Source organism: Mauremys reevesii, linkage group 4 (assembly GCF_016161935.1).
Source record: "Mauremys reevesii isolate NIE-2019 linkage group 4, ASM1616193v1, whole genome shotgun sequence".
In the NCBI taxonomy this organism is placed as follows: Eukaryota; Metazoa; Chordata; order Testudines; family Geoemydidae; genus Mauremys; species Mauremys reevesii.
Window position 1 is genome coordinate 41,596,711 of NC_052626.1, and position 14,870 is coordinate 41,611,580.

The 14,870-nt window shown below is 46.4% G+C and overlaps 1 protein-coding gene across 7 annotated transcripts in view; it reads right to left on the reverse strand.

The window, feature by feature from the left end:
• Nucleotides 1-8,481, reverse strand: part of GPATCH2L (G-patch domain containing 2 like) — a 34,830-nt gene extending 26,349 nt beyond the window's left edge. For all 7 annotated transcript variants that reach the window (XR_005597697.1, XM_039535260.1, XM_039535257.1 and 4 more), the window contains exons 1-3: nt 8,407-8,481; nt 6,352-7,019; nt 831-895 (exon numbers count right to left, since the gene is read on the reverse strand). Coding sequence is in view for 6 of the 7 variants with exons in the window: in XM_039535260.1 (XP_039391194.1) it covers nt 831-895; nt 6,352-7,010 (724 nt within the window). In the remaining variant the exon portion in view is untranslated. The remainder of the gene's footprint in view (nt 1-830; nt 896-6,351; nt 7,020-8,406) is intronic.
• Nucleotides 8,482-14,870: the final 6,389 nt, after the last annotated feature.

The window sequence follows — 14,870 nt, forward strand, 5'->3', positions numbered from 1 at the left end:
ATATTTTCTAACATAAAGCATTTTCCCAATGTAAAAACAGCCAAAGACTGGAGAATTAATGAAATTATGACATCACAAGATTTAAGAGGTTGGAACTTGAGGCAACAGAGAGAGGAAGGGATTTTTAGTCACTGTTTAAACATTTGTGTATGTTTCTTTGGTTGACATCTATTTAACTCCAGTACCTAATAATAATCTTGGACAAAGAATGTGTATGTTACAAATTTACACCAACACCAGTTGAAGTGTGAGAGTCCACAAACTTCTGAGAACTGCTTCTCTCCTGCCCAATACATATAATTTGGTTGTCGTACCTCAACCAGGCTTAGTATGTTGCTTGTCATCTTAGATTATGAGCTCTCTGGACCAGTATGTTTCTGTATGGACGGAGTATGACAAGCAGATTGTGGGCACTTTTGCAATATAATATACAAACAATTGACCTCTATTGATAGAGACATCATGGAGTTCTGATGACCTCACTGTAACTAAGCTGCAAAGTCTGAGCAGTCATCCCCAAGAACCCATATATACATATTGCCTTATATCACACTTTCCAGTATTTGGATTTTATACATTTGATAAATATCACAGCATTTCCATAAGAAAAGCATGATTTTTACTGAAATCACATGGAACACCTTTGTGATCTGAGCCAATTCCTCTGACTCCTAGCTCTTTCCCCAGCCACTATCCCTCCTCCACACATCCTGAGCCCCTCCAATCTCTAGTCCTGCACTGCCTTGAATTTGCATTTGCAAGCATTTACAAGCATAGTAAAAGAGAAATTCCCAAATTGCACCAGAGGGAAATCATGAGACAGTAGTTACCTTGACGGCCTTCGTCATTGGTGAAGAGGCCAGTGTCACTGCTGCTGCATACACTGCTGGTTTCACTGCAAAGAACAAACACAGTTAACCGCTAAAGGGTATGCAGTAATCTTTTACATTTTGTCAGTGCCCTTCATCCCAAAAGGACCTGAAAGTGCTTTATATACCATACAAAATGGGAATCAATTCACCACTGACACATGACTGCCTCTGGCATGGAACATGACAGCTGTCTAACAGCTCACTATAACATTATGCAGTTTAGGAAGAATCCTGTATCTCGTTAAAAAAAGGAAATTTTAGGTTATCAGAACATAATTATCAATAATAGGATTAGGCCAGGACACCAAGGCTAACAATCATATTTATGACACTCTCTGCAGATATCCCCTTCTCTGGTAACAACCAGGCAACAGAAATTAAGCTAAATGCTCCCTTCGTGGGTCACCCGATGGCCACTGACAATTGTACCACAACTTTTTCTTTTTAGACTCCCATTTTCCAACATAAATGGAACATAAATGTTTTCTCTTCAATGCCTTCTCCTCTCTTTGGCTGGATAAGAGACTGTAAGGGTCTACACTTCAAGCACTACAGCAGCACAGCTGTGCCACTGTAGCATAGACACTACAGCAACATAAGGGGTTTTTTGGTTGTTGTAAGTTCACCTCCTCAAGAGGCACTACCTAGGTTAATGGAAGAATTCTTCCCTCACCCTACCTGCATCTACAGTAGGGACTAGGTTGACCTAATTACATCACACATCATTCATCCAAATAAACTAGTACTACATAGCCTGCTGCTGTAGGTAACCATGAGTTACACTGAGTTTTAAACTTGCCCACTGCAGCTGCTCCAGAAGACAGTTTACCAAGGAATTTATTTGGAAAATAATCTGAGTAGAAAACTGCTAACTGTCTGTAAAAAGTTTTGAAAAGCTTGAACATTGTGCTGTCAGTCCTAGGTATTTGATGGTTTGATGCTAGGATTTTCTTTTCTAGGACATATTATCCAATACCTCCATTGTTCTGAGATCTCTCAGCAAAAGCAACATCCCTTCCACCCCGCATATGGGTTACAGGGCCTTACGGGAGAAGTGAATGTTAGCTGTAACTTAGCATCTGAAACAATCTCAACAGTGTGGTTATATAAAATCCTCATATACCCTGGAAAAGCAACATCACACAGCATGGTGTGTGGTTATACCAGCCACAAATATCCTCAGGAAACTTTATGGGACACAAGGCAAAGGGACAGTGAGTGTCACCCCATCCACAATTAACTGTAAGTACTCACTAAAACCACATGCTGTGAAGCATATTATTGCTTTTTTAAAAACATGTTCTGTAAACTAGCTAAGACAATCCATTACACTGGATACCCGGAAGTCTGAACCTTCATCAATGCATTAGAGTCCATTTTTCCATTGGTAGTTTTAAATATACAGATGGAAGAGGTTGCAAGTCCCTCCCACATTCTAGCATGCAACTTAACACCAAGTTCTAAGCCAGCCTCTTATGAAGTTTGTGCCATCCATCCCCTAACATGCTGAATAAGAAAGGGACAGTACTTAAAGCATAGGACCAGGAAACATAAAAAAGGAAAAGGATTATTAAACCAAGTTCCTAATCAAATTAACAGCATAGCAGGTGCCTAAAAGTACTGAAAAACCCTGCAGTGACTTATAGATGCATACTACACCCAGCATTCTACCTGCAGTATCAGCACAAAGATTCATGGAAAGATATCCTTACCTATACCCCCTTTATATTTCAGGCCTGGAAAACTGAGTATCCTGTACACAAGCCTTTCCTCAGGTCCAGTAAGCACTGATTAATGACCTCCACTTGCAAAGGAGGCTACTTACCTTAACCATGAAATAATGAATGCTATTGATCCGACAAGCTACTGCTATAGAGTGTTATTGATCGCCCAATCTTTGGTTAAAATGGTCCTCATTTAGCAATTTCACTGTCGCAAACACCTGGAGCAAAGCACGCTTATAATTAAATAGTTTGGGGGAGTTAAAGTGAGAGGTGATGGACAGAGATTTCAGCTTTCCGACGTTTATTCCTGCTCCTGAGCTATTGTTTGTGTCAGGAGGGATATTGATTTTCTATAAAAATAAGAAAACAAGAAGCACCAAGGGGCTGCAGAAGGTCAGGCCGGGCTGGAGAAGGAGGGGGAGGCTGAGCACTCTGTCTCTGTCACTTGCCTTCCAGGAGAAGGGGATTTTTTCCTTCCTGAGAGATCAGCCTCTAATACATCAGCTGAGCCAGGCTCACAACTGCCACTAGAGGCTGTCACCAAACCTGCTACTATTTAAAAGGAACTAAACTACAAACTGGGGAGTAACTAGTCATTCTATGAGCCCAGAATACATCAAGATAAAATAAGGGCTCACCTTATCACTGGCTGGTAAACTTAGTACAACATCCAATTTGAAACTGAGCGATACAAAAGAAGTCTAGTTAGATTTTGCTCTATGTGAAAGATTAGACAGACAATGTGTTATCCATGAACTTGAGGTAGCACATATGTTACTCAAGGATGTTCTCAGCCAGCCCTTGGACTATTCTGGTTTGATCTGCCCTATGTAATCACATTAAGCAGACAATTCAGACAGCATACATCTAAGACAAATGAGATAGACATTCAGGGCCTCCATTTATAGTTTGTCAGTTCCCCATTGTGTGGAAGAGCTCCAAAACATTAAAAGGGGAACTTGGTGGAGAGGTTTTACCTAAGACGTTTACTAGTCATCACCATTGTATTGGTAGCCAAAAATCTCAAATATCTCCTAAAATTAATCCATTTGTTTCTCTCACTCTTGGTTTCCCCTTCCTTTTGGACATCAGGTTTTGATTCCCCTCTCATACCACTCTTAGATCAGTCATTTGCTCCCTCACCATGTTCCTACGTATATTTTCTTTCCCCCTTCATTTCAGTCTCCATCTCCCCCACTTTTATGTGGGATGTTGCCTATTCCATTATCTGTGTGTGTGGGAGGATATTCTAAAATTCTTCATCCCCCCACATCCCACTCTGAAGACATGATATGGTAACAAAGCTTTCTCCAGTATAAAACTGAATATAGCCCCACCGGTAATCCATCAAAGCTGCTTCCTCATTAAGGTCCTGATCCAAAGCTTATTAAGTCAACGGGAGTCTTTCCATTGAATTCAGTGCACTTTGGATCAGAGCATAAGCAAAGGAAAGTGATGCAAGTGCTGAGTGTTCTATCTCCACAGAGAGGCTAGCTCCTGCTAATCCAGGAAGAAGGAGGGTGTGGGAAACGTCACTGCTGAATGATACAAGACATTTGTTCCCCTAGTGGCTAAGTGTGCTACTTTTGCAGTACTCGCAATCTGTTGACAGGAGAAGTGAGAAACCCAATTCAATCCCAAACTGATGTACCACAGCCACTAGAACACTCATGCTGCTTCCTGGCCCCACTTGCTTTGTCAATCACCTTTCCTCTTGCCTGTTTATGGCTACACTCATGACCATTTTCTCTTCTCCCTGTCCAGTTTTCACACGTTCCTCAGGATATGCCCTTGCTGCAGCTGTACAAAGCACTTCAGTGGTATCAGACGGAGCATCTACAGCGGAGTGCAAGTGATGTACACATACCAAGTTTCACTCTGCTGTTTCTAGTAGGGAAGCACTGTATTTAGTGCAGGAGAGGCAAAGGCATGATCCCGCACTGCTGCCAGGAGCATTCTACAGGGAGAAGTAATGCACATGTATTCTCCCTCTAACTCCACTCCCCTCAACAAGCCACATCCCAGACCATACATGTGGAGGTGAGATGGTCAAACCATTTGACCTCCGGATTTTCAAAGAGAATCTGAAGGATTTGGCAGCAGATGGCAAGTGTCATTTGATGCAAACATATGCACAATAAGCCCTGGTCTGCATTACAGAGTTAGGTCAATGCAAGGCAGCTTACATCGACCTAACTCTGTAAGCATCTACACTAAAATGTAGCTCCCACCGATGTAACTCACCAACTACTCCAACTTAGGGCTTGTCTACATTTACAATTTATAGAGTCGTTACTTGCTGGCTCAGGGGTGTGAAAAGTCACCCCCTTGAGTGCAGCAAGTCTGAGCACTTTAAAGCACTACTGTAGACAGGCTCCCAGTGCTGGGAGCCATGCTCAGAGCTAATCCCCTCGTGGAGGTGAATTACCAGGAGTGCTGGGAGAGCTCTCTCCCAGCACTCGGACACGACCACACACGCACCTCAAAGCACTCCTGCGGGAGTGTTCCCAGAAGTTTCCAGTGTAGACATACCCTTAATAACTCCACCTCTGTGAGAGGTGTAGTGCTTACATTGCTTTATTTAGGTCGACGCAGCATCAGTGTAGATACTGTGTTGCTTACATCGACTGTTGCTAATTTTCAGAAGCTGCCCCACAATGACAGTTAAATCGGTACAAGCACTCCTGGTGAAGATGCGCACTGTTGACACAAGGAGCATAGTATGGACATGCAAAAGCAATTTAATTAATGCAGTGGCTGTATGTCATGGTAACGTGGGTCAACATAATTTTGTAGTGTAGACATACCCTAATTAGTCTAAGGGAAAGAAACCAACTGAGGGAAAACAAAACAATCACCCAGCGCATTCCTCAGGTGATGGACCAAAACAAAGCTGTGTGTTTGCTTTCTCAATGGCTGGCACAGAAAAGGCTGGATGAAAGCCAGCTGGTTTAAGTTCAACTGAACATGATGGAAGAGATACTGATTGGTGTAGAAAGTACCTCGAGGAGGCTAGCAATATCTATTACTGCTCCATCAAGTGAGGGAATCTATCTGCCCATTGTCATGGATGTACATTCTCAAGGTGCTACTCAATATTTCCTCTCCGGTACTACTAGATAAAAATATCTTTTCCCATCTTTAGATGTCAAAAAAAAGCATCCTCTCTTCAGTAGGAAAGGCCTCGCCTTGATCTATGCCTTTGTTACAACTACACTAGACAACTAACATGCACTAACTTGTAAACAGAACAATGTTTTGATCAAGGTACATATAGTCACTGGTCACTACAGGAAATTTGTTCTGTTTTCCTTTGTTGTTTCTCATAAACCCTTGGAAACATGAAACTGAAATCAGTCTCATCCCTCACTCACAGACTTGTCAACCTGGTTTTACCTGCAAAGACTAGAGCTACTAGCATGCTGGTTGTCACTGTGAAGACAGAGACAACAGACTTCCCATTGGAGCTACAAGTGCACCGGTTTGTTACGAGTACAACATACACGTCCCTACTGGGTCACGAGGACAACATGCACATTGATTTAGCACCACAGGATTGCTTGCAAGGACTGCAGGCAAGGGTTTGCACCTTGTGAAAGGTTTGGGGATTTTTTCTTCTTGTATCTTTAAGGGAAAAGTAGCCTTTTTTTTTTAAAGAGGGAACTGCCTAGAGCAGGGCACAGTCTTTGCAAGCAGCTGTAAAGGAATTTGATAATCTGATTGTGGTAGGGGAAGGAAAGGCCTGGAGAGCTCACCATTCAGACATGTTTTCATCAGAACCCTGTTTTTGTTCATCCGCTTCACACTCCATCCTCTCCTTCCTCCCACCTTTACTAAGGAAGGGCCTGTTCTCTGCTGTCTCACACAGGCCATGGCTGGATGAAGTCCAAGGGGCATTCTCCTTCCAACGTGACAGACGCTGCTTCTTGGCTGACTTGAACCTATAGCCCCTCTCATAGTTCCACTCCGACACCTTGAGTTTCTGCTGGAGGCTAGCAGCTACCTCTGAGGTCACACGTTTCACCTTCCGGCGGCGCCTGAGGGGTCGGCAGGGTCCATTTTCTGTGAAGGAGTCCGACTCATGCCAAGAATGCTGCTTGCTCTTTAGGGTGGCACTCAGAGCAGGGTGGCGTTTGGCCACAGCCATGTCATCTGAGTCACTGAAGTTGGCAGTCAACACCTCACGACAGTCCTTCATGGCTTCATCCAGGCTTGATTCTGAAGCCTCACTGTAGCAGCAGGCATGCTCTGTCTGGTGTGTGAAGTCTGAGCGCCGCTTACGACCCCTCCTCTTGCGAAGCTGCCGTCGCTGCTGCCGTGGGCTCAGGGCCATCTCTTCCCACAGCTCATCCAGCTTGTTTTGTTCTGAGGTCTGCTCCAAGGCCGAGGCCAAGTCATGCACCAGCTCATCCATGGGAAATGTCTACTAACATGAAAACAAACAATTAGCACCAGCCACTAATGTCACTGTAACAGCACATCACTAGATCAGCATAAACTAGAGCCTTCTTCACCCCAGCAACTTGGTTAGACACTCACCTTGGACCTGCCCAATAGGACTAATGCAGGCAAACTGTTCTTGTTGTGCTACAGCTCAGTCTTCCCTTTAAAATTAGGGCTACCACTTCCCCTTCCCAGCCAGGAGTGTCTGCCTGACACGGACATGAGATTGCATTTTCTTCCTTGAAGCACTATATGACAGTATCCAGCCTAAAAGTGAAATGGCCTGCATTCAGAACACCATGTGATGCCATACCATCAGCTCTTATAAGCAAAAAACAGGATTGGGCCTGCTCAGTACATGGATTGGAGACCTCTACCAGTCACGTAGGGACTTAGTGACTTAATAGGTGGCACACTTGGGTCAGACCAATGGCACAATGGGCATTAAAGACTCTATGCTGCATGAGGGTCAGTCTTTCCAAAGAGGAATAAAGCTTAAGTCTCATTCTAATGCAGTCACGAAGATTCCATGATGCTTCCCCCCCACTCCTTTTTTTTTTTAGGTGGGGGAAATCAGGCATTAACTCCTGGAGTACTGATCAAATTTCAGTCTGTGTAATTATAGTCTAGTTTGTTACATCTCCTCAGCCATTGCAGTTCTTTATGGGATTGTTCTTCATCTCTCATCCAAAACTGTTGTGTAGTGTTGCTGTGCACTATCAAACAGCTGTGGTTTCCCACCCCACAAATGACTGCTCACTCGATATACAGTGTGTCTTTAATCTAATGCACTTTGGAGTAAGATACTACAAAAACAAGATCCTGTTATTACACAATAATCCACTCCTACTAAGATGCTGACACTTTCTAATCAGAGAAACAAACTGAAGCCACAACACAGAAAACTGAAAACACTTTATGGGAATATTTACAATGGATTTGTGTACACCGGGGTAGAGCTGCCTCAGGAAATAGAGGACATTGTGCCTTGCCCTCCGCCAGAGCCCTGATGGGGCCAGGACCTGGGGATTGAGAGGCTTCAGGGAAACACACAGGACAAGCAGGTAAAATCCTCCATCACCCAACCCCAGCACAGACCGATGCTAGGACTCGTGTTCTATGTCCTCAGCTACTCTCCCAGCTCATCTCCCCACCGCCGGCTGTCACCCTTCGGCCGGAACCACCCTCGGCGCCCTCCCTGCCCGGGCCCCATACCCCGGCCCTACCCCCCCCCACGGGCCCCAGCTGCCCCCCGTCGCTGTCTGGCACCACCCCAGGCCCTGGCATCATCCCCCGGCCTATGTCAGACCTTCGCACTAACCAACTCGGCCGGGCCGGGCCAAAGCGGGTCTCACTCACTCACTCACCCGCCACCCAGCGCCCGCCTCGGCCTCTCCGCTGTCCTCGGCCTCCTCTCGGAACGGGACTTCCGGTCGCGGGGGTCACTTCCGCCCCGCACAGCGCCACGCCCCCTCATCGTGCACACTTCCGCCCCGCGCGGCGGGGAGTGTACGAATGATGAGCGGCTGTAGGAGGCACATGGTGCGGAGACGGGGGCCGCGAGCTGTGCAGCCTCCTGAGGGTTCCGCAGCTCAGGCCAGGGGGGCAGGACGATGCCTGCGCTCTGTTCTCTCCTCCCTTCGGACACTTTCTTTGCAGCGGCAACAGCTTGCCAGGCAGGGGGCTGGCCCCACTACTGTGCTGCCTAGACAGAGACCTGCAGGCTTGGTGTGACCCAGCCTGTCCATCCTCTCCCAGGGAAGTGGATCCACTGCCTCCTTCCCTCTCAAGGCAATGAGATCTTTGGGGGACTCTACCATGCCCCCACCAAGAGCCCTAGACTAGGACCTGGCTTTAAGCACAGCAGCAGTGGTGAGATCTCACTGGTTTGAGCATTGGCCTGCTAAACCCAGGGTTATGAGTTCAATCCTTGAGGGGGCCATTTGGGGATTTAGTTGGGGATTGGCCCTGCTTTGAGCAGGGGGTTGGACTAGATGACCTCCTGAGGTCCCTTCCAACCCTGATGTTCTCTGATTCTATGATCTCAGGGTTGGGTGGTGTGGGGTTACATTATTTTTATGCTGCCTTAATGGAAAGTTACAGCAGCAGAACAACAAAAATAAAAAAGTTAAATAAAATTGTTATAAAAAAGTTAAAAGCTAGCCCATAAAAAACAAACGCCAGGTGGCCTAACTAAAATCAAATAAGTTGCATAAAAAATAAAAAACCAGTAAGCAAAAAGCCATGCATATAAAAAGTGTATGTATCAAACAAAAAACCAATCAGCAGCAATGTAATGTTAGTGTGTCTAACGTTTGCTAATATAAAAAAGCCTATATAATATAATGCATTGTAAATAATAAACAATTCAGCTTGCAATCATATTGGTTGTTGTGCTTTATCCGGCCCGCATGCAACGCAACAAAGTGGGACTCTTTTACCCTGCTCAGATTATTTGTTGAGCCTCATCTTTGCTGTACAGGTGTGAGCACAAGAATCCTACCCCCAAGGAGCTCACAATAGGACAAGATGATAGGCAAGTGAGACACAAGCCAAAATCGTTCTTGGCATGATAAAATCTGTGTGACTAAAGTCTGAGGAGATTGAGGGCTTGGGTCTCTATCAGAGGTGGATGTGACCCAGCTAGTACCTGCCCCCAAGGTATGCTACATCTACAGAGTGTGGTGTTTGGCTGAAGTGGACAGATGGGATTCCATCAGTCTTTATCCTACTGAATGGGTTCATATCCTCTATGCCCAGTTATTATTGTCTGTGTTCACAGATGGCACCCAAACACAACAGGCAGTGGATACCTCACATAGCAGTATTGCTACATACAAAAAGGCTGTTTGTTACAGGGGAGAGTGCAGCACTCAAAAGTCAGGGAGTGGCAACATTCAGGTTGTTCACACATTACCATACAGCATTCAATTACATGTCCATGGACTGTTCTCTCTACCTCATTCAATGCACATGTTGTACAGTCACAGTGAATAAGGCAGATGCCTACCAACATATGGTCTCACTCTGCTTGGTGTCCCCTTCAGGTTACCTTTGTTTGACCCTTTGACCTTCACACCAGACTGTTACATTTTTGGTAGTCCCCTGTAATTATTTGAGTACCTGGACCTTGGGGATCCTCCCCTAAGGCTGGGGGAGGATCCTTTAGCAGTGGGTGGGCACTTCCCAGAATCCAATAGGAACATATGGTCCCATGTACACCATTCAACCTCTGCACACTCCTGCCTCATTCACTATCCATCCTGTACACTGAATGAATGGAGGTACTGAAGAAAAAAAATAGTATGTAATCATGTAATTACAGACTGCATGTCCAATGACCACCTGGTCTAGTGGTCAGCTCATGGCCTTGTATCTTCTCTCAGCCTAGTCATCCCAGAGAAGGCTGACGGGGGTCACAATCACCTCCATATACTCCAACCCCTCCCCCCGAGATTCTGTCACTACAGTGGAGCAGCGGAGGGGGGAGATAGGGGGACCCACACCCACTCCAGGTCCCAACACAGGGCCCTAGGGTTTATCAAAGTACCCAGCCCACTTATTGAGCTACTCCAAATTATGTTTTCCCTTGGGTACTTCCTACCACACTAGAGCTCCTCAGTTTGGGGCATGGGGACTTAGCAGACTCTCACTAGTCTCTCTTTTAGGGTTTTTCAGCTCCCGGAGGGGGAGCAAGCCTAGTCCCTGCTACTAGAGCAGCCATCACAAAGCTTTTGCCACTCCTGCCACAGCCGCAGCCTTGCTTCCTGATGCCACATGCAACTCATTTCCCCCCTTTTCCTGGGCTACCAGTGTCCTTTTAAACTGTTCCTCCACTGAGAACATGCCCTGCACCTCCCTAGCCCAGTATTGCTGTACTCCCAGTCCTGGTTCAGAGTGAGGCCTGTAGATGCCATCACACTGTATTATACTGCATAAGCACATGGGTCAGAGGTAATGTTGCATTTATTTTGGCATTTACTAGAAAACATCTAGCCCTTCCTTTGGAGAGGACTGCAGGATTGTTCCCTACATTAATTTTTCCAGGATTTTGTCCAATCTAGTTTTAAATATTCCAAGTGAGGGTCTTCCACCATTTCTCTTGGGAAACTAACACAGGACTTGCCTGACTGATCAGATTAGTGGCCTATCTAGCTGCTATTCTGTCTCAAAAAGTGACCAATACCAGATGCTTCAGGGGAAAGCATAAAACTTCTAGTCCAGTAACTCAAATAAACCTCATCATTAGGAAATGTCTCTTCATGTACAGCCTAAATTTTCCTTTTCTTAACTTCATCCCCTCATTCTTTAGTTCATTCTTTGGACACGGTAAACAAATCTCCTTCCTTGCTTACTCCCTTCAGAGCAATGTGGAGACAATGCATTTAGAGACCAATCCAATGCCCAACAAAGTCAATGAGTGTCTTTCCACTGACTTCAATGGTGTTTATCCTATTGGAGAGGGACAGAGCAACACCCTTCCCCCCATTCCCAGGCTGACAATAGAGACAAACTGGATGGAGCTGCATCCAGCAGTCTCAGCTGGAGTGTGGTATCACAGAATCTTGAGGAAGTTAAACTGAAAGTAAAAGGCAGAGAAAAACGGGGTATCCGGGGATGCTCCAGAATAAGCAGGACATTGATTTATTCTGTGATTCTGCAGTTGAAGGTTAAGAGATAGAAATAACTTTCTCACCACTAGTTGACTTTTGGTATCTTGCCCAGTGGTCTGCTCACTGGCACATTCCTTACAACCATGGGTCGCGGCACGTATAAGAGGCTGGGGGAGGCTAAGCCTCCCCAAAAAAGGCTGGTCATGCAGGAGGGCAAATGCTGCGGATGCGGCACAGGTCACATCCCTTTGGAGGAGTGCCAGCCTGCTGCTAGGGTGACCAGGTGTCCATTTTTTGACCGGAACACCCGGTTGAAAAGGGACTCTAGCAGCTCTGGTCAGCACCGCCTACTAGGCTGTTAAAAGCCCAGTTGACGGTGCTGCAGTGCGAAGGCAGGCTAGTCCCTACCTGTCCTAGGGCACCGTGCTGTGCCCTTGAAGCGGCCAGCAGGTCCAGCTCCTAGGCAGAGGGGCCACGGGTCTCCATGTGCTGCCTGAGCACCAGCTCCGCACTCCCATTGGCTGGGAACCAGCCAATGTGAGCTGGGGGGGGGTGTGCTTGTGGGCGAGATCAGCGCTCCTGCCACCACCCACCTAGGTGCCGGACCTGCTGGCCGCTTCTGGGGTGCAGCACAGAGCCAGGACAGGCAGGCAGCCTGCCTTAGCTTTGCTGTGCTGCTGACTGGGAGCCACCTAAGGTAAGCCTGCACTCCAACCCGCTGCCCCAGCACTGAGCCCCCCAAACCTGGAGCCCCTTCCTGCACTCCAAACCCCTTATCCCCATCCCCACCCCAGATTTGGCACCCCCAGTCCAGAGCCCTCACCCCTCCCACACCCCAAGCCCCTGCCTCAACCTGCAGTCCCCTCCCACATTCCAAATCCCTTGGCCCCACCACCCAGCCTGGAGCTTCCTCCTGCACCCCAAGCCCTTCATCCCCAGTCCCACCCCAGAGCCCTCAGCCCCTCCTGCACCCCAACTCCCTTCCCCAGCCCGAAGCTCCCTCCCGCACCCTGAACCCTTAATTTCTAGCCCCACCCCAGAGCCTGCAACCATTTAGAGCCCTCACCCCCTCCTGCACCCCAAGCCCTGCCCCAGTCCAGTGAAAGTGAGTGAGGGTTGGGGAGAGCGAGCCACCGAGGAAGGGAGATGTAGTGAGCGGGGGCAGGGCCTTGGAGAAGGGGTGGGGCTAGGGAGTTCAGTTTTATGTGATTAGAAATTTGGCATTCCTAGCCGCTGCCTTTGGAGCACCAGAAATGAAACTCCCTAGAAGTGAGGGAGCCACTGGTGCCTAGACTGTGGCCCCACCCATGCTTGGCCACGAGGCGCCGCCCCCATTCATCCTCTTCCCCTGAGGCCCTGCCCTTGCTCCGCCTCGTCTCATTAAGCCCCCTCTGCCGCACTGAGGAGCAAGTGGCTGGCGAGTGGGGGACATGGGGAAAGAGGCAGAGAGGAGCTGGCAGGCGAAGCGGGGCTTGTGGAAAGGAGTGGAGAAGAGCAGGTGGGGGGGGGGGGTTGGGGGAGGGAAGAGGCAGAGTGAAGGCAGGGCCTCAAGAGTGTGGAGTTATAGTCCAGGCACTGGTGCCCCCCCACACTTCTAGGGAGCTTCCAGTGCTCACGTGTAAGCCTCCCCAAACAGAAGGCTCACGCATCATCTATGCTTACAACAATTTAGCACACTCTCATGCCACAACACGTGTCCCCACATTGCCTGGAAGGTGGGCACGTTAGACCAATATACATAGCTGTCAGGGAATGACATAGTTCTTGTGTCCCATTCATGAAGAGCCACTGCTCCTCCCACAGAGAGCACCAATTACTCTTTATTTTGACCTCTTCTAGTTGACAGTTCTGTGCCCCAGCCTGACCGAAGGTTGTCAGAGGAGCTGTGGCTGCATACGCGGTCTCTCAAACCCAGCTGGAAAAGGGCCTGTATCTCCTCGTGCTCGACTCAGTGTCTAATCTTCAGTCACTTTCTGATTTAGTGAGTGTATATTATCAGTCACCACAGGTTGTTTATGAAGTTCTTATTTATGGAAATATCAGCAACTAGCTTGTCTGACCTCTGGCCCTGGTTTGAATGAAAGTTACATCTTCCCTATTGAAAGCTTGACATTCCTGTATTGATTTTTTGAAGATTTGTGCTTTGGTAGGTCCCATTGCTGGAGTTTCAGCTCCTGTTTCTACAGATCATTAGCTGCTAATGGAAGCTGTGTGTTCACAGCTTGTACCAGGTGCTTATTCTTTTGTTGTTTGTTTTCTTTTGGTTTTTAGTCATGGGAAACATGCATCTAGTGAGGTGGACACAAGGACTCATGGGTTCTATTTCTGGCTCTACCACTGACTACATATATCCAAGTCAAACTTAATTTTGTTATTTCCTGCCCATATTTCTAATGGCAGATCCTTTGTATTCTCTGTCCTCATTAGGGTTTGCAGCTCCTCCCAATTTAGTATCAACTGCAAATTTCTTTAACATGCCTCTCATCCAGATCATCAATAAAGACATTACATAAAAACAAGCCTAACCCCCACAACCCAGTTCTTTGCCATTTTGTATTTCCTTTTGTTTATAGTCCTTCTGCTAGTTTTTTATCCATGCGGCAGTGCTCATATTCAAGCCAATATCAATTCATTTTTCAAGTAACGTTTTACAAGGCACTGTATCAAATGCTTTAAGTCCAGATATATTACATCTGTGGCATTCTCTTCATCCATTAATTTTGTAAATTTAATCAGAGAAAGTAATCAGGTTTGACTGACGTGATTTGTTCTTTATAAATCTATGCTGCTTCTTATTACTCATAGTTCTGTTATCCTCTAGATGTTTACATTTTTCTCTTCTTTTACTATTTATTCCATTAATTTACCAGGAACAAAAGTTAGACTGAAAGAGCGATAATTTTCCAGGATCACTTTTTTTTTTTTTTTTTGTTTTAAAGAATGGCACTACATTTGCTTTTTTAAAGTCTTCTGGCATCTTTCCTAGTTTATTATGATGTTCCAGAAAGTTCAGGCAGTTCATTGAGTTTGTTAGCTGATCCCCACACCACCACAGAATGCTGATTTCTATACAAGCTATTTTCCTAAGTATTCCCTTACTTGTTTTTCACCAGCCTTTTCAGTGACAAAGTTTTCATTACTTCCTAACTGTGAGGCTCTTTACCTTATTTTTCTTGTTGAAGAAAGATTTTTTTTTTAAAGTAAATCACTATCAAGAC